General features: G+C 40.2%; 2 protein-coding genes across 2 annotated transcripts in view; one reads left to right on the top strand and one right to left on the bottom strand.

Annotated features, from left to right (window-relative positions):
• The window catches only part of LOC137299167 (separin-like), a 31,419-nt gene extending 23,607 nt beyond the window's left edge, over positions 1-7,812 (top strand). The window contains exons 15-24 of the mRNA XM_067831720.1: positions 155-389; positions 1,187-1,332; positions 1,685-1,809; positions 2,290-2,406; positions 2,587-2,751; positions 3,087-3,272; positions 3,923-4,143; positions 4,454-4,537; positions 6,282-6,446; positions 6,822-7,812. Of these exons, the coding sequence (XP_067687821.1) occupies positions 155-389; positions 1,187-1,332; positions 1,685-1,809; positions 2,290-2,406; positions 2,587-2,751; positions 3,087-3,272; positions 3,923-4,143; positions 4,454-4,537; positions 6,282-6,446; positions 6,822-7,026 (1,649 nt within the window). The 3' untranslated portion in view covers positions 7,027-7,812. The remainder of the gene's footprint in view (positions 1-154; positions 390-1,186; positions 1,333-1,684; positions 1,810-2,289; positions 2,407-2,586; positions 2,752-3,086; positions 3,273-3,922; positions 4,144-4,453; positions 4,538-6,281; positions 6,447-6,821) is intronic.
• A 3,253-nt stretch (positions 7,813-11,065) lies between these two features.
• Positions 11,066-19,758, bottom strand: LOC137299172 (ataxin-7-like protein 3). The gene is made up of 12 exons (XM_067831728.1): positions 19,653-19,758; positions 18,372-18,487; positions 17,892-17,908; positions 17,398-17,566; positions 17,006-17,100; positions 16,701-16,781; positions 16,240-16,308; positions 15,889-15,914; positions 15,186-15,229; positions 14,379-14,447; positions 13,836-13,972; positions 11,066-12,651 (listed from the first exon to the last, which is right to left on the bottom strand). The coding sequence occupies exons 1-12, from the start codon at positions 19,698-19,700 to the stop codon at positions 12,515-12,517; spliced, it is 1,008 nt and encodes a 335-aa protein (XP_067687829.1). The 5' UTR covers positions 19,701-19,758; the 3' UTR covers positions 11,066-12,514.
• Positions 19,759-20,318: the final 560 nt, after the last annotated feature.

Genomic DNA, 20,318 nt, shown 5'->3' with positions numbered 1-20,318 from the left:
TGTATTCAAAAGATTTCACTAATGAAGACCTGTTCACTGCAGTAGCCTATCCACAATCATGGTTTGATAATTCAGGCTACTGTATGCAAGATACAAGTGTATGTGTAGCATGATAGTAAAGCCTTCCTTGTATCATGTATTCAATTGTTAATAGATACAGATACACCTGCTGCTGTGGACCACCAGAACACCACTGTCAAGGACTCCTTGACCTCAGCCTTCACCAACATCTCTCACTTCCCATCTAGCGATGTGTACGGACACTTGTGTCGCATGTTAGCCTGCCAACATCTCAGCACAGATGAACTGAAGACAGCGTACTACCTCAATGAGGCAGTTTCCATTACGTTCAGGCATCAAGCTCTTGCAAATACTAGTCGCAAAATTAGGTAAATTCTTTGATTATTGATCCTCGATACCATATATCCTCAAGGAGGGTAATGACACGTATGTAACAGTATGGAGTAGTGGGTGGTAATAGCTGCTGACCAGAATGCTTATATGACTGGTCATCTGGAGTGATGAGGGTGACCTAACTGATTATGTACCTTTACACCTTTATGGTGCAAATAGTTGCACATTATTGACAATCCTGTGGCCTTACTCTACCACCATTGCTTTGATATGTAACTTATGTAACATTGTTCAAAAGAAGTGGTGATTGAACCAACAGTATACGTATGTTTAATCCACTCACAACGCTCAATGTGATAAGCAATATGTCCAATTTTGGCCATCAATCAATCCATTGGTGGCCATCTTGGATTTTAAAATGGCCACAGCACCATTTAATTATGTTCTGTCCATTATTCACTTTTATGTTCTCTCTATTTCTTGTGTGACTTATACATGAAAAGTATATATGCTGATAGGCTTTGCTAGTAAAACCCTTAAGAACCCCTAACACTGTTATTAACTATACACATGGTTAGAAGTTGATTATCATGTACTAAATTTGCACTTCTTACGTTTCATACCAGCTGTTTATGATAAATATCCATACATGGACTCCCACAGTTGATCATTATGAATGTTGTGATAACCCATTAGATTAACCATTTAACATGTTGATCAATGCTGTTATGAAAAGTTTGAGGATATATGCCGACAGTTTCAGAGGATGTGTTGATCAGAGATGACAAGGGCATGTAACTCTGTTACATTGATACTGTTTCTGTCACAACAGGAAGGTTGAGAAGGAGCTGGCTGTATGTGATGGGGAAGTGGGAACACTACGTGAAGACCTAGAGGACTTATGTCGAGTGCGGAGTCTGCTGGCATTCAACAAGGAAGTGTCACACTTCCAGCAGATGATGCAGCATATACCCACAGGTACAGAGTTCTCTCCCTTGACCAGAGATAGGGTTGTCATGCCAAAGGCTGATCAGTATGTCCTTCTTTTACGTTTGTGATTGGTCATTATTGAATATATTGGTCATTTTTAATATCATGCAGATAGATTCATTGCAGTATTAAACTGACCATGAACTTGTTTACTTTATTTATAAGTATATTTAATTCTCTGTACTTCAGTTTCAAGTAACAGTTTTCTTAAATTTTAAGCTTGATTTGTTAGCAGAAAATATAAAAATGTAATTAACACATTTGATAGGGGATTTGCCATGCTATTGTTTTTCCTAATTCTGACCTTGAAATGTTCATGTTGTACTTGTTTGTCTGTCAGACTGGACAGTGTGTCAAGTAACGCTTGCAAAGTCAACACCTGATACCAACCGCCTACTGCTGACTCGACTCACCTGTCACACTGATCCAATAACAGTGGAACTTCCAGGTTTTGAGTCTGTCCAGGTGTGTTTCATCAGCGTTATCTTGTTAATGTAAAATGCCCATGATTTCAACCACTGCTTTGTCTGATCCAGATTCATTTATCAACAAGCTACTGATCTATGAGATGGGAGAGTGTGTTAGTCGGTTTTTACGCGACTTTTGGCAATATTTCAGCATCATGATGGCGAGGGACACCAGAAATGTACTTCACACATTATACCCAGATCTATAATTGGAATAGCATTCATTGTTTCAATATATCCTAACGTTTGGATGTTTTGGGTTTTTTCACTGCATCATTTTTTCTAAAACTTATGTTGGAGGCTACTTTTAAGGGTGTGAAGGTGTTGATTCTTTTTACCCAGTATTTGTTGTCTTTCTCTAGTACTGTATCAGTTTCGACAACCATTACTCACAGAATGTATTTCGTGATCCTATGTTGTATTTGGTCTCAGATGTATGATTTGTGGATTTTCACTACTATATAATTCCGTATAACAGGGACGGAGTATACTGCCCGAGTTCAAGGCAATAATACAGACCAGCAGTGAGAGCATGAGGCTGACGGACAAGAATCAGTGGTGGCAGACTCGAAGGGACCTCAATGACAGAGTGCAGGTAGACAAATTCAACTTTCTGTCCTACCAGTGCACAGTGCACAGTGAACATTCTATCATGCAGCATTCTGTGTCGCCTGTATTGTTATGCAGGAGGCATTTTCTGTCTTAATACAACAAGAAAGATGTTCTAAAGTAACGACAATGCAGTAGAGTACTTTATGTTGTTTGTCTGTTTCAGTCTGTAGTAGATCTGATGGAAAAGTACTGGCTTGGGAAATGGGTGTCTCTACTACAAGGTCAGCTGTCCTTGGGTCAAAGGTCAAAAGTCAATGAAGTTCTTACACAGCTGCAGAAAGACATCAAAAAGTCATGCAAGATGGTAGTAGAACCACAAGTTCTAGAGGTATGTATAAAGGCACTTTCTTTAAGGAGCACAAGTTCAGTCAAGATCTATTTCAAAAGATGGGTTTGTCAGCACTCCATATTTGGTTGTTGGATTATGTCCATTATCATGCCCAAAAGATGTACAGCTGTTCATTTTTTATACAGTGTGGCAAAATTGTTTTGATGATCAAGTACTTAATTATTTATTGAGTTGATCCACAATAGCATAAAGCCTGAATGAACATGATTTGGTCAGACAAAATCCACTGTTTTTTGTGGACAAATGACAAAACATTTGAATTTTGCCATGGTGAGAGTAACAAACATTGCAGGATGATGTTGTATGTGTTGCAGCTGTTGCTGACCCTGTGTATCAGCCTCCCTGTAGACAACCACAGTGACATGGTCACCAAGATTGTGAAGGTCAGCAATGAGGCTACCCACAAACTCGCCACTGCTGTGTCCAAGTGCTGTGAAATTCTTGCCTCCGGTATGAACTCTCCGCCTTCCAGACAGCCGGTTCTACTCGTCCTAGATAAGGTACCCTATTTTATATGATAATGGTACTCTGATCCTTGCATCATGCCTTGCATCGTCATGTATTCGCCTTACTGCTATATCTCAACAGCACATTAGTAGTTGGTTCACAGACCCCTTCAGCAACCCATACCTGTGATAAGAATCAACTAACAGGGTATGTTGGTCAGTCTTACTGACTTGGTTGACACATGTTATAGTATTCCAAATGCTTAGGTCAGTGCTCATGCTGTTGATCACTGGGTTGTCTGGTCCAGACTCGATTATTTACACCATATAACTTGAATACTGCTGAGTGTGGTGTTAAACAGTTACCACCCCAACGGGTTTATACAGTCTGCCCTCATAGATGCAGACATGTTGTCTTTAGAACTATCACATTTCGCTATAGCAGCATGCTTCTTTAGATTCCCAACACTTATTTCAGTCTTAAGACGCCAGTCACCCGTAGGCACACACATACTATTTATCTGATGGAAATTCATTCAGACATTGAATCAACCTTCAAGAGTTACTTTTGTTTCATCAAGATGCTATGACAATAATGTAATAGTTCAAGTAAAATGTGTTAACCGTTCTGTACTTCCTGTAACTCTGTTGTGAAGTCCCATGTATCATGGGAAGGGTATCCAAACATACGACTTTGTGTACAGGATGTCCAGCACCTGCCATGGGAGAGTCTACCCAGCCTCCGCAGCCACCCAGTCACCAGGATCCCGTCTCTTTACCACCTCCACACACAGCTGTCGGCGGGACACATGTCAGAGTCACATGCCTGTGTCCGCGGAATTGATATTCAGAATGCCTTCTACATACTCAACCCTGACAACGACCTCATGTCAACACAGGAGTCCTTTGAAAACTTGTTTAAAGAGTAAGATATCTTTCATTTCCAAAGTGGAATTAAAAAAGTGGAATTAAAAAATTGTCTAAACAAAATGTTTCAAGAAAATTGGTATGTTTTGCAAATATTTTCAAGATTTGTTATGTATGTTGGACCAAGCAGGATTTTAATCAGTGTATTGTTGAGACAGTGTCTGAAACAGATGTAAAAATGACAACCGTCAGTTACCTTTCAGTTTTGAGGTCTTCAAGATCAAGTCACATTGATCCGAAGATGTTTTTCTCAGATATTTGTGATACTGCCTTTAGTGATTTATGGTTATTTTGTTATTTGATTCCAGGCCATCTGGATGGACAGGACTAATAGGAGAGAAGCCTACCCCTAGTCAGTTCAAGTCAGCTTTGACCGATCACGACCTCTTCATGTAAGTCTCTGTAAGGTGGTTGTGATATCTTTTAAAGTGGATAACTCCTACCATGAAAAACTTTTGCATTTACTAGTAGAAACTGGTTGTGATAATTGTTCATACAAAAGTGAATAAAGTTAGTGAAACTTTCATGCTTTGTCTGGTAATAGAAGAAAACAGCTCTTTAGAATATGTACTGACTCTAAACAGAAGACCCCTGGATACAAGTAATCTTATACTAATTTTGATTATGTGTAATTTGCTTGACTTTGAGGAGCAGACATAAGAAACTTTCAGTGTACATTGTTCACCATCATTGTGCTCCAACAATCTGGGTTTTCTGTGCCAGACTTGATTACTGCCCAATATATGTCTCAAGAATTGGTGATGGATTAAACAAATCGAAATAAAAAATATCCCAGTTCTTTAACAAGTCTGCAGAACACTTTACAGCCTACAGCCTACAGCCCTATCATGGCCTGTATTATTATTCCCCACCCAACGTTTAGCACAAAGTGAGGGATATATACTTTTCAAAAAAAGTAGGGGATAATGAACATTCGATTTTGGATAGAAAGTGCAAATGTTAAGAAACGTTTCAAGGACAGACATCTTATGAACACACCACCATTTCCCTCTAGAACCACCCCAAAACACAACACATAATATGCACATACACAACGCAATAGCCCCATACTCGTGCATGGGGTCCCATTCTTGATTTGGACGTTATTTGTACATAACTCAAAAGTACTGAGATCATAAATGTTGACGCTCATCTTGTATCACACGTTTTTTAGTGTTTGTTTCTAGTTGTTTGTTTTAAAATGAAAATCATATACATGCAAATTACATGCCATTCACTAATCATCTTTCAAAGGCGACTACATTCCAAATAACTATGGTTGTAAGGAAGTGCAAATGGTGATGCACTCTCAAAACATTCAATAATATCATATCAACATTGATTGGCTCCAATAAATCTAAATGTTTTTAATTGTAACTGAAAAAAATGAAGATCCCCTACTTTTTTTTAAGAGTATAGTATTAGGCTCCGTCTGTCCGCCCATACATACAAAATGGAATATGTAAAGATCAGTTGCCTACATTCTTTTCAAATTTGATACCTAGGTTCATCAGAGTATGAGAAAGGTGCTAATTGGTTTGGTGACCTTGACCATCATTTCAAGGTCACAAGGGGACCTAAGCGGTTTACAGTTGTCAGCAAGATATCTCTAGAACCTGTTGCTGGATTTCACACCAAGCTTTATGTAGGGATGGCATAGGGCCGAGTTGATTTTGATGACCTTCACACCATTTTCAAGGTCACACCGACACTTTTGAGGTTTCAGCATGTTCACCTGCTTGTTTAACTTGTCACCAAGATATCTCAAGAACCGGTCAATGGATGTACTTGATATTTGACGCCAAGCTTCATCTACAGGTGGTGTAGGGCCCAGTCAATTTTGGTGACCTTCAGATCACGTTAAAGGTCACTGTGACACTTTGAAGGTTTCAGCATGAAGTTTGATTTGATAATTTGCAGCAGCAGCAGATTATGTCACCTTAGTGAAAATGCTTGTTTTCCTTTAATGTAGGTGCCATCAGATTGACTTGTTATTGTGCTTACTTGACCAAACTTAATTCTAGGATTAATGATGAAGTTAAAGATCAAATAGAAGTCGACTAAACTAGCTTGGGGCTTAGGTTGTAGACAGCAACAGCAGCTAGGACAGACTGCTTGAACTGGTTTTTATTTCAGCTACTGTGGGCACGGCAGCGGCTGTAAGTACTACTCTGGCAGTGACCTGCAGCAGCTACGATGTCGGGCGGTGGCGGTGTTGATGGGATGCAGCAGTGGCTATCTTCAAACCCGTGGGATCCTGGAGGCCACAGGCATGATCAACAATTACTTCTTGGCAGGATGGTGAGCAGCTACAGCAACAAAACTTTTCATTGGAAATAACCCATACCTACAGTCCGTGACATCAACACAACTGATTCAAAATGACTCAAAAACGCTAGTCTTTATGAAAACATCCCAGACCAACTCTGTGATGCTTTTGCAGAATTTGAGTACAATTATCATTGAAATATTGACACAGTTCACTATTTGTTACAAGGTAGGATTGCAGTGAACCAGCCAGGTGTTCGAAAAGCATGTGCACAAGTGCCGATAAAGTTGTTGATTCATTAACCTGTGCTGTGTTGTGCCCATCCTTTCCTGCAAACCTGGCTGCCCCTTTCTCTGTACATGAAATGTCTGATCTGATGAACCTCTCTTATACTTCTCCTTTTTTAGCCCTGCCATCATTGCCAACTTGTGGGATGTGACCGACCGCGACATTGACAGGTTCCTTGGAGGCATTCTAACATCCTGGATGTCAGCAGAAGGAGAAGGCAGCTTACTGGAGGCCATTCCTGCTGCCCGGGAGCAGTGTCGACTGCCGTTTCTCATTGGAGCAGCCCCTGTTGTGTACGGCTTCCCTGTCAGCTTCAGAAGGTGATCTGCTTTACACAACCATTACTTGACTTTACTTGACTGAGGGAAACTTGACAAGAGCAGCCAATAGGGAAGGATATCCATCTAGAAAGTACTTGTCTACTTAGCTGCCCTTGCTATCAAGATATGGCTGATTTAAAAACCTAATTACATTGGCATTACTGGTACTGTTCAGTGAATGTCAACTTGGTGTGTCTGCACAGATGCTAAGGTAACAGGAGTGCTGGGAGGTAAGGGAGTCCTCTGACGTTAAGGGTTTGTTATACTGGTATTGGAATCGGGGAACCAATTTTATCTTTTGACTCTTGACTGTTAAGGCATATTTTTTTATAGTGCACTGAGTTCTTGTAGTTTGTGTTACGCTAATATTTAAAAAAAACTGCAGTGCCGCTTCAGGACTCCCTTATCTCATGTAACGAAAGTATAAAATTGCATGTAGTGTTGAATTTTGAAAGTAATTTAAAAGGAATTTAAGATGGAATTATATTGCACAAAAATTTCAAGCTCAGGAGTATATGAGAATAGTAATTTATTCAGTGCTGTTTACAATTTACATACAGCTTGATTAGAGGTATGAATGCACAGCATAGTGTTGTCAGTCCCTAGTATACTGACTGAATTCATGTGAAATGACTTTTACATATTTTAGATGATAATCATTACTGTAGTTGGTTACCAGTATTAGGCAGGAGCTGATGCAGATTCTGCCAGACCGGAGTGAATGATCATGGTATCAGTGGTCTTTTGTGTTGTATTATTCCTTGAATAAACTTTGAATACATACTAGTAAGCAGAGCTCTGTTATGTGTAATCATCGGATTAGACTTTCTGACATCACCAGAATCTTCAATAAATCATGATTTATCAATTGCCTATGACCATTGGATTTATAATGAATTCTGCCTCTCTACAATGAAGTGATGGGGCCCCGGTATCCAAGCTGGACCTAAGTTTGATCTGGTTAACATGGTGTGATATCTTACTGATCACAGGTCATTGTTTGGACAAGACTGATCATACTCATAACCAACCACACAATTTACCCTAAATATTCTCAAAGGCTAAGAGAAAGTTACCATGTGCTGTTCCTTGCATTAACACAACAACTGAGTCAAAAAGATGTTTTTTGGAGGACTGAAAAAGAATTGTGGTCCATCATGCAACTTTAACAAATGGGAAAGTGCATGTGTTCCTACACTCATGTGTGGTGTCGCATGTTTTCACATCCAGGTAGATGTGACTATCAGTGGGTTAACAACTATTGCAATTTAGCATGTATAGTTTGGAAGATCTGCTCTGGACAAATGACGTCCTCATCATCTCTCTTAGTCACAGCCTAAGTCATGTTTCCATGGAAACTGCAAAAAATAAAATTCATATCTGGATCTAATCCCCAAAAGACACATATAGGGATCATGCTTGTTCTGGAGATCTGTGCCGGACAAGATGACATCCTTACAGTCACAACCAAAGTCATGTTTCCATGGAAAGCAGAGGAAACAAAATTCATATCTGGGTCTTATGTCCAAAAGGCACATTTAGGGATCATGCTTGATGTTTACCAAGTTTGGTAGAGCAGTCACAAATAGTTTAGGAGATATGCTCCAGACAAAGTATGCCGACACGGACGGATGGTATGGCATACGGACAGACAGAACCCATTTCTATATCGATCAAAATTTAGTTGTTGCAGGTGCTACAAAAGAGAGTGATATCTCTTTCACACCACTTACAGCAATATTCCAGCATTTACGGGGACAAAAAACAAAAACAGATCTTCAGACCCATCATCGCTTTTCAACTTCACAAACAAATCCTCTGCTTTCAGAACAAACTTTTATCCAATTACTTCATCAGGAATATTTAGTAAATTGACAAATAATGTACATACATCGATAAGAATCAACCAACCACGAGACATTAATGTCACTGAAGTTGCTCTAACTTCTAGCAAATGATATCGGTTCATTTGGGAAAAAAAACAAACTCCAATGCAGACATACACTTGTGGCCTGCTGATGTTGACCTATATTATTGTAATTGAAAGGATGTTGCATTATGTATGTTTGGTCTGTTTACAGATGTATTTCAGCGTCTGAGGGGTCTTGATACTGCATGTAAATAAAAAAGTGATTCATAGTAAATGATGTTTCTCCCTGTTTAGTTTACGTGGAGCTCACAGTGCTGATTTATAATTTCACAAACACAGGCAACCATCGATTTTTTTATTCATTTGTATATTCACACGGTTTCACATCTTTGTACTGTACACAATAAATACATTATAAACAAAGTAACAAATGAACAAGTTGTTCGCTTTAAGCACATTGCAAAATCAGGAAAGACAACATTTCATACTCTGATGTACAAGAACAAATCACCTATATTGTCACATAACGAAAGACTTCCACTCCCTGGATGCGTGGAACAGGTCGTCAACGACAACAGCTGATGTAGCACATCATCGACAGCTATCACCCACAGAAACAAGCACATTACAGGAAAAGTGTGAAAAATGTTGCCATATACGCCTCTGCTTTTATCAACTGACATCATCTTGTCACGTTTTTTCACAAACAGTAGTTTCTTCTTATCTCCATGTTAGGATCTTATTCCATAACCAACACAGACTCCCCATGTATCCTACAGTGTGCTTACAATGCCTACCTGACATGTCAACAAGTAGATCTGCTAAGACTTACTGTGAAATACGGTGAGAAGAGAAGTTTACAACTGAAAGGGTGTTGATTTAAGACCACTATTTACATTTCATCTGTTAAATCATCTCACGTCAACTTCATGTAGGATGAGGCGCCTAGTGATTTTTCTGTTTACATCGCTCTCAGCTATATTCCACCTACAGGTTGTTCAGCTAAACCTGATCAAGTGAATACTAACAGTTTGTGTGACCGTGTCACAACTGGTTGGGTCTATTATTGTGAAGAGGTGCACCTTTGTCAGGTGATTGTTAACATGTCCGAACAGTCAAGACAAGGTCAGTGTTTGCCATCTCAGTGTCGAGAAATTGTCAGCGAAGTGCTAACTTTCTTTAAACAGTTAGCTGCAGATGGTTTGATGTTTCCTACTCAGACTTTTAGGCAGCAAGCTCCCCTATTTAATGAAGTTACCTCGACCAGCCGTTTGTTCCGTTTGACCCCTCTGGTCATGCATATGTAGAGTAGCTTAGGTTAAGCTGAACAACCTGTATATGCTGGCGGTGTGTAAATAATCGCATATGGACCAGACACTCCCGTGATCAACATCATGAGCACTGACCTAAGCAATTTGGATACAATGACACATGCAAACCAAGTCAGTGATCTTGACCACCCAATCCCATTGATTGCCGCTTATGACAAGCAAGGCTACACATTTTACTTGGAAGACTCCTTTGTCCTTAAGAGGCTGCAGGGGGTCGGACATCCGTTAGACCTTTTAATCATGACTCATTATATATAGTTCCAACAAGAGGCTGTTTAACCAACCAGAGTAAAGCTGATGTCTGTTGCTAAGCTCTTATTCACTGCCACATAAACCAAACATCAAATGACATGATTAAAACATTTCCCACAGCTGTTCCCTGAAACTCCCTGTATGTTAACAATGCCACAGGTATATTAGGGACGACACAGTAATAATAATAATACAACCAAACGTCTCTGCCAACACCCTTAAACTGCAATAGTTTCACAATACTCTAAACAGAATGTGTTTCCATCCATCACAAGATTAAATCTGACATGTCACAGAAGAGCGCAACTTGATCTTTATCGTCACATTGGCAATATTTCAGCCATATTGTGACGAGGTGAAGAATGTAGTTTCAAGGTTTGATGAAAGAGAAGCCCTTTTGTAGTAGCACTCTCACTGGATGTCTGTACACAGTATCTCTTCTATATACACAATTCTCAATGGCAGTACCTTACACTGAGAGAAGAATTCAAGGGAAGATCTTTGCTGTTTTGTCTGTAGTTTTATACCACAAAGTGATACGTTGTCCCATGTTTGCAGCTTGATACCACTGACAGCAAAATTTAGTTATATAATTTTGGCATGTGTTTTATTTCCTGTTAAACACCACACTCAGCACTATTCCAGCTGTGTAACTGTTAAACACCACACTCAGCACTAATCCATCTGTGTAACTGCATCCTGTAAGTAATTCATTCTGATTAGCACCAAGCAACACCCTTGTGGGATGGTAACATGCAATAAACCAAGGCGCCAAGCATGACCAGCACAGCCCAATTTGCCCTAACAAGCCTTGACTGTGGAGGACCTTACCCAGAATCTACGTGAAGAAGTGAACAAAGTACTGTCGTCATGAAACATCCTTTGGTTGAACACAGTTGTAATGATGGTTCATGTCCCATAAAACAGTCTGAGGCTGACCACTGTTGCTTTGTCCAAATCTTTAACAGATTTAAAAGCATAGACCAAAGATGACTTTATAGAAGGGGGCCCTGAAGAAAGCTGTTAATATAGCACTGCTAAGACACAGTAAAGCATGTCGCTAGGCCTAAATGAAAAAAGTGAAATTTTACTCGGGCATCGGCGCATCACTTTTATTTGTTCGCGTAACAATTTTTTATTGCCATTTTAAGAAAATAATTTTGACTTGGCTGCGTCCCGATCATATATTTGTCCATGATAAGAATGAGTGTCTAAAGGAACGAGTGTGACTGAATCCATAACTCATTAACACATGCTAAACTTCCCATGCTGTATTTCAGAGAGAAAAAAAGAACAATTTGTTTCTTCCGCATCACTGTTTCTTCTATCAAAATTTTTTAAAAAGCTCCTACCAACCTCGTCACTTTTGAAAAAAGGTGCCTGAAAAACATTTATTTTTTTCTATGCAGCCTAAGATGTCTTAGTATATGGAGGATGTGAGCAAGATCTCAGCGCTTTGACAGTAAGTCTGTGAAATAATCTGATACTGATCTGGTGATCTGGATCAATGTGACCCCAACACCACATATGGCAAACAAAAGGAATCCTCAAAAGCACACTAATTTCAAATTCAAACTTTGGATACTCAACGTTTTTTCAGAGCCTCATTTGTGTAATACAAAGAAATGAACTATGGATTAGCTGAAGAAACAGGTCCAGGTGATTGTTCCAGCAGACTAAGTAACAAGACCTGTGCATGCAACTCCACATTCACGTTTGGCACATCCGCACAGTCTAGTTGCTCACAATACAGACTTACAACACTAACACGTCTCTGCCCTGAGATGTGAGATGATGTCACGGTGTACATCACGTGACTGATCAAGTATCTGAACGACATGCAGCACAGGACTTCCCACAGACCATCTGCACCTGCTTGGAACTGGAAACAGGCCTGTCAACAACCAACTGGCTAATACACACTACACTGTTGACAGAGTTAACATATACCCATGGCAGGGCCCAGCTGTTAACTCTTGTGCCCTGAGCGAGTACTGTCATCATCACGGTGCAATGGATGTATCCATCGCTGCTGACACTCAGCTGAAGTCGTAAAGGTTAGCTGATGAACTAGTGTTGCTTCCTCCATTATTGCCGGAAGATTTACCAGTTTTTCTCTTTTTATTTCCTCCTGACTTTGAAGAACTTTTCTGTGACCTTTTCCTAGACCCTGTACCTGCAATTATACAATCAACATGGTCAGTTCATTACCACCTTCTTCCAAGTACCTAATGTCACTGGTGTGTGATTCTGCTGGCATTATGCAACAATATTGTGGTAACATTAATGTTTTCTGGTAATGACAGGATTTGACAACCATAAACACTAAAATGACACTTGTGCTTGAAAGAAAAACATGACACGGTGAAGACATGACATCATTATTATATTTGTGTACACTCATACATATGATTCAAATTGAAACATGGCGATGTGCAAGTGGGGAAGAGATATGCCATATGTGCAGGAGACGACTGAGGGGAGGAGATATGCCATGTGTGCAGGAGACGACTGAGGGGAGGAGATATGCCATGTGTGCAGGAGATGACTGAGGGGAGGAGATATGCCATGTGTGCAGGAGACGACTGAGGGGAGGAGATATGCCATGTGTGCAGGAGACGACTGAGGGGAGGAGATATGCCATATGTGCTGGAGACGACTGTGGGGAGGAGATATGCCATGTGTGCAGGAGATGACTGAGGGAAGGAGATATGCCATGTGTGCTGGAGACGACTGAGGGGAGGAGATATGCCATGTGTGCAGGAGACGACTGAGGGGAGGATGTATGCCATGTGTGCAGGAGACGACCGAGGGAAGGAGATATGCCATGTGTGCAGGAGACGACTGAGGGGAGGAGATATGCCATATGTGCTGGAGACGACTGTGGGGAGGAGATATGCCATGTGTGCAGGAGACGACCGAGGGAAGGAGATATGCCATGTGTGCAGGAGACGACTGTGGGGAGGAGATATGCCATGTGTGCAGGAGACGACCGAGGGAAGGAGATATGCCATGTGTGCAGGAGACGACTGAGGGGAGGAGATATGCCATGTGTGCAGGAGACGACTGAGGGGAGGAGATATGCCATGTGTGCAGGAGACGACTGAGGGGAGGAGATATGCCATGTGTGCAGGAGACGACCGAGGGAAGGAGATATGCCATGTGTGCAGGAGACGACTGAGGGGAGGAGATATGCCATGTGTGCAGGAGACGACTGAGGGGAGGATGTATGCCATGTGTGCAGGAGACGACCGAGGGAAGGAGATATGCCATGTGTGCAGGAGACGACTGAGGGGAGGAGATATGCCATGTGTGCAGGAGACGACTGAGGGGAGATGTCAGTATGTACAATCCACCTACTGTTGTTTGTGGAGGTAGAGTCAGCAGGTGAGGAGTTAGAGGAAGCCTCCCATTGAAGGGTTTCGCGCAGCGCCTGGTTCTCTGCGTCGTCGATGCTATCAATGTCAACATGAACGTCCTCACCTTCAAGGGATGACCTGACAACCAAACCAACAATGTAGAAACTATGATGGTAAGTATGGTTCCAAAATATATGCACTGACATCAGAGAAAAAAGTGAGTGAGTGAGTGAGTGAGTTCTATGCTGGTATTAGCAATATTCCAGCAATATCAGGGCAGGAACAATATGATAATAATAATGTTAAGCATAGATTTCATATCTTTGGTCATAAATCAACAGTATAGACCAAGTGTAGATTTGTGTCATTAAAGATGTATGAGACACTTTCCTTCAAGGGGGATAACTCACGTACACTTCACTAGATACACACACAGTTGACATGAACACCATGACATTCTGTCATCATTTCTGAAATCACAATTTATCTCTCAATTTTATCTCATACCATCCTGTGATTAAATGTTCCGGAAAATGATACATACCCCTGTCGCAGTAGCAACTGGCGGACTTTACTCCTCTGATCGTCTGTATGTTGAGGACATCGACTGGATCTGACAGAAAACCAGAGCTATGAACTGATGTACCACAATGACATCAGTTAGTTTCATTACCCTGACATAGTGTATTATGAATCAAGTCTCTGAAAACAGTAGTTTGTGCAATACCTCTGTGTTCTCATTTCTTTCCATCAGGAAACAGTAGATATGGAATAAGTCTCAAGTATGTGAAAACAAGTGAATCATTTCTTTTAATCGGCTGTAGGTAACATTAAAGCAAAATCATGACAGGGTTTTAAAGCCATTTTGGAACAGCTCTGGAGTCGTATCAAGACTTGAATACATAAAGTGGTAGGAATACATGTCTGCAACACTATCATGTTATTCCAACACAAAAGCTGTCCAAACACAGAAACACTACGAATTTAATTGGGCCAATTTGGGGTTATCCATGACCAAGTTCCTAGCTTCATGGTGCACCTAGGGGACACAACCCTGCCCTGCACTGAATTAGATGACCAGGCATCAGCATTACCCCTCAAATTCATAAATTACCTGTGAGTATTGTTTTATTCCGCTACTTAGCAAAAATTCACAGCGGGTAACACTAGAAATGGTTCTCACACACTATACCCATGAGGTCAATCGAACCTGGATCTTCAGCGTAACGAGGCTACACAACCACCCATGAAATCATCAGCTAGTGCTGCTACTTCTGTTACCCCTTTATGGGTCCTATCCCTTCAGGCTGCTATGTATATCTTATTCCCTTCTAAATGGATAAACACAAACCTTGTACACATCTTCTTAGTGTGTTCTGAGATTACCCCGCATGTCTAGAAGGAAACAATATCTAATATTAGTCATCATTAAACATTTGGCAAACACATCCAACCTGTAAGTTCCTGCAGTAACGTTATCCTCGAAGCACATGACCAAAATATGACATGCGACTTGCTGCTCCAGTCACGGAGAATAAGTCTCTTGTTACATATAGCAATATCATCTACTGGTTCCAATACTATATTTATACTTGTGTATATGTTTGCTTCATCTCTGATGGTGACAATTTTGCTGTGAATCCACAATGCCATATAGAAAGATAATTTTGCTTCAGTCAGAATGTACTAAACATCTAAAAACAATAAAATATTTTTAGAAAATATAGAATACAAAGATGCATTAATTTTACAATGAATCTTACAACAATGGACATGAAATTTAAGCAAGTTATTGATATTGGTTTCTAATGTCACACACAACAGTACTCCAGCTACATGACAGCATCCTGAAACATCTTGATGTGGACCAGACTGTCCAGTGACAGACATTCCGGACAATGATCCCTGCCCTAAGGTACAATGACATACTATCAACCATGTCAGACAGTCTGACAAACAGAACCTCATGTGACCTGAACGGGCTGCAAAGGACACGGATCACTACAAGTCAGTTGTACACTAAGCATCAACTGTGAAGGAAATTTTCAACTTACATGTAAAAGAAGTGACTTTCTTTCCTCTGCAGACAAAAATGGATACATTATTACTGTGTGTGTGTTATCAATATTCCAGCAATATCATAGCGGGGTACACTAAAAATGGACTTCACCCGCTGTAAACACTGTACTCAATTATAGGGCCTGTGTATTTGGTGTGAACAACAAACGCTTTAACCACTAGGCTACACAACCGTCCTAACATTACTGGTTTAACATATATATGACAAACAGTTATTCACAATACATACTATCACAATATTTACAGGTACAAACACTTTTCAGATGAACGGTATACTATTTTCATGTTCAGTGAGGCATTATTTGGACGTTTTACAGAACTCTTACCTATTGTCATACTTTCATAGTTGAGTGAGTTGGATTCAGGAGTTCCTATGCTTTCTGTATTGGAATCACCTGAAAATACGAAGATCAATGTCTACACAGCCCTGCAAGCATGGATACAAATTTTAGTACAGGAGTGTGCATCTTGTGATTTTTCAGTTCAGCAATAAGTCCTCCTTGTTGAAAATATCTCACCACATGAATTAGACAGTTGTGCCGTACCTTCACTGTCAATAAACTTGACCTGTAAACCCGCGTGTTTCCATCAGTTTATATAGTATGATTTAAAGGATTGCAGCACACAAGAAGTCAAACATATCTACAAGGTGAAGAAGAACCCGGCCACTGGGCGGCTGCCTCTGGACCACAATGATTTGAGAATCTTACACGAGGTCAAGGCCATCTTCCAAGCACACATACAGAGCACACAAAGTGAACTATCGTTATATCCAGATAAAACATACCTCCATTTTTCACCTTGCCAACCTGGGATTTATTCCTGCGAGGAGAGTTGACACTTTTTTCCTTTTTACTTGGTTTCTTTGCTGAAAAACACACACCATGCAGTGAAGATTGTCAAAGTTTACATGACGTATATTACAAAGTAATTAATAAATCTGAAATACACAGTGGGTTTAGTTTTAGCAATGTTCCAGCAAAATTGCAGCTGGGGATGCCAGAAATGAGACGGTATTCTTTACAGGACAGCATTCTTTAAAGAGTACTAACAACATGGTCAAGGGTCAGTAAACATGCTGGTTTTCCTCACATTTCTTGGCTGATTCTATGTATGTCCAGTCATTGTCATTGTCGTCATCACCACTGTCATCACCGCTGTCTCGCTTGGTACTGTTGTTGGCAATACTAAAAGGACAAAATTATTCAGCGAGTTAAAACAATCTGTATCTGTTTCTCTTTCTCTCACAGATCATGAGAGAGTAACATTACATGACATAGTGGAATCTAGCTAAAGAAGGTGGTAATGATTGATCACACATGGCACATGCATTAGTCTGTTTAACAGCTGACTTCATTCAAATAAAGGTGAAAATATAACTATGAATAGTGTATTTACATGAACTTAATGAGAAAATGAACTTCTTCCCGGGCCATTTTCAGTTTTGTTTCATTATTTACTTTCAGCTCATAACCTGTCCTCACCGTCGACTGGCGATACGAGAGCTATTACGGCCCATCCCCATACACTTCTCCAGATGGGGTGCAAAGCGTGATGCCGCCAGATGGCGCTGGCAGTTGGGACACACACATTCAAACTGCTTCTTTGTTGGCACCTGACCAAACACGTCCACTCCTGGCCGATCAACTATTTCTGAAAGAGAAAGAAAATAATCTATATCAATACAGCAGATGATGAAAGAATTAAGTACAAAATTCTAACAGTTTGTATACAGTTGGGACTATGGCCCTTCATACAATAAACATTTATTTTTGAAACGATCGGTAATAATTCTTCAAAGGCGAGCGAGCAAGTTTAGTTTTATGCCGCCCTCAGCAATATTCCTGCTATGTGGTGACGGTCAATTCTTCAGAGGCAAAAGTAACGGTTCTAATGCCAATGAAAAGGTTTTTCACCAGACACATTTATTAAAAACATATGCCACAGAATTTTACATTGAATCGGAAATGTTACATACCATGATCTTTATGTGCCCTGAAAACATAGAGGTAAAAATATAATGGCTGAGATTACCATAGACATCCTAATAAATTCTGTGTAAAATGGTATAATAAACAAGGCTTTCTTCCAAACTTACATATTCGCAATAAAGAAAGTCTTTGGACATTACATTCTATGAGACAAAAGTAAGGTAGTCTTTTTAAATACATGCAATATATGAGCATACTCAAAACAAAAGTACATGTACTTTCTTCCACTGTATTCAAACATTACTGTTGAAGCATATCTCTGATCACTACGGTAACCCATCATGGCTAGAATGATTTACCACAGTGAGGCATCCCATATGCTCAGGTATGATTCGTGTTTCTTAAACTGACAGCTACTATAGAAGTACAAAGTTCAATTTCCCTCAAAGAAGGCAGTTCAAGCTCTGGACATTCAAGACCCACAAATGTGTTGTCTGAAGTTTCAATGTGATCTACTGTGTACGTACTGGGGATCAGTGTCAGACAGAAATATGGTGCCCCTCTTTGTTGCCCGATGCACCTCAAAACACAGACCCAAAGTCACCTCATCGATCAGATCCAGCATCACGTCATTCATGGCTGCCTAAACATACAAGAAAAACAAATGTTACAATTACCTTTAAAATGTCATATTAACCTAAAAATATACAAAAAAAAGAACTCTCAGACACTACGTTTTGGGAAATCCACACCAGCCAGCTAGCCCCAAATTGCCAATCTGTGCTGAAGACATGAATACAGGTACCAGTCCAAAGATGATGTCCTTATTTAAAGTTCCAACTCAGTTCCATTTCTGAATGCTTTAGGTTTGCTCCAAATTTGAACTGAATTGAAGTGACATAAACAGACTGTAACAAAGATATTTGTCTCATCCATGCAGGACTGGCAACAAACAAAAAACCAGAGAAACAATTTTTTAAGTGGTTCATATGATACATGCTATTTCTTTCAAAGAAAAAAAAAGTATAAATGCTGATTATTGCTTGTAATATTTTGGTCATAGCCACTACAGCTCTGGACTTGCCTGTGAATTATAAGACATTGACTCCAGACCCGACAAAATGCAGTGATTGATGATATGCACATGTTGGGGTATAGTAAGACACAATCAAGTATAGTCACCAGATGTGACCACCAGATCGCCAAGTACCTATATTGACCTTGAAAGGCCACACATTCCAAGGACCTAAATATACAATAACTTTGTAGCATGAATTAGATGGATGGAACAATTACGGTCCTACGACTGTAGCGTTCTTGAACACTGACTACGCACTTTCAATAGCATACGTGCAGAAATTCAACGGCGCCTTTCGTTAAACGTTAACCGCTAGTCTATCCCACCATACCTGGATGGAAGAAAATGAAAAACGGGTCGTTATTTGTTATGTTTTGTACGACAATGTGTCAGCCTGGCTACGCTGATCTACAAGGGGCACCAAGATGCGGTTTAACTCCGAGTTCGAACTGGTGGCAGGTCTTCGACTGGTCTAAACAGGTAATGATAATGAGATACGCTACTTCTGATAGAGATTGACTTATTCAATGCATGATATTTATTTCCAGCCAAAACCTACTAAGTCCGATTATTGCTCATAATATTTTAGTCGCCGCACTTGCGACGAATATTGTTTGACAACAAACAGTGAAACAATGCCGGTTGAGACTGACAGCGGCTGCAACACGCCGTGGCGTGTCTCATGCGAAACCCATTAAAGCAATGTGAAGTTTTGTAACAATATTCCGACCTGTAACATTTCGTCTTCGTCTAGAAAGGGCAAATCGGCTTCGACCATCGCCTGACTTCGCAAAATCACCAAGCATCAGTGAACGTGCGAGACTGATAAACGGAAGTTGTCAAAAAGTGAAATGCGCCAATCGACGAATCAACTGCATTCTTCGAATAAACTTAGAGTAGCTTCCCCTTGACCGTAAATGGCGGGAAAATGAGTGTGGCGATTTAAATATGGAACCATGAAAACATCTTAAACATGAATTCAAGCCAATATAACAACACTCAGCCTCATATATGAAGTGCATGAGCGTAGATCTAACTGCCATCCATTATAAGCTAAAGAGCAGTTTCATACACATAGAAATAAGGTGTAGGCCTATATTTGTTAATCGTAAGTAAATGTTGTTGCCGTAGGAAATCATGAGGAAAGAAACACTGAGATTATGGATCTTTTATAATCTATATACAAGAGACGTCTACATTCCATGAACAAAATCAATGTCTAATAACTTGCGGTTGGGGCTGATATGCATGCATATACACTTTATAAATAACATATTATGATGGGGATCGGTGGTGGGTAGCCCGGGATTCCCCTAAAATTAGTCGGCCGCTAGGACTTCACATGTTTCGCATTACGCAATACAGCAGATCTACAGCTCTTGAATACACGATTCCC

Source organism: Haliotis asinina, chromosome 10, assembly GCF_037392515.1.
Source record: "Haliotis asinina isolate JCU_RB_2024 chromosome 10, JCU_Hal_asi_v2, whole genome shotgun sequence".
Lineage (NCBI taxonomy): Eukaryota > Metazoa > Mollusca > Gastropoda > Lepetellida > Haliotidae > Haliotis > Haliotis asinina.
The sequence above is the reverse complement of the archived record's forward strand: the minus strand, read 5'-3'. Positions and strand labels throughout refer to the sequence as shown.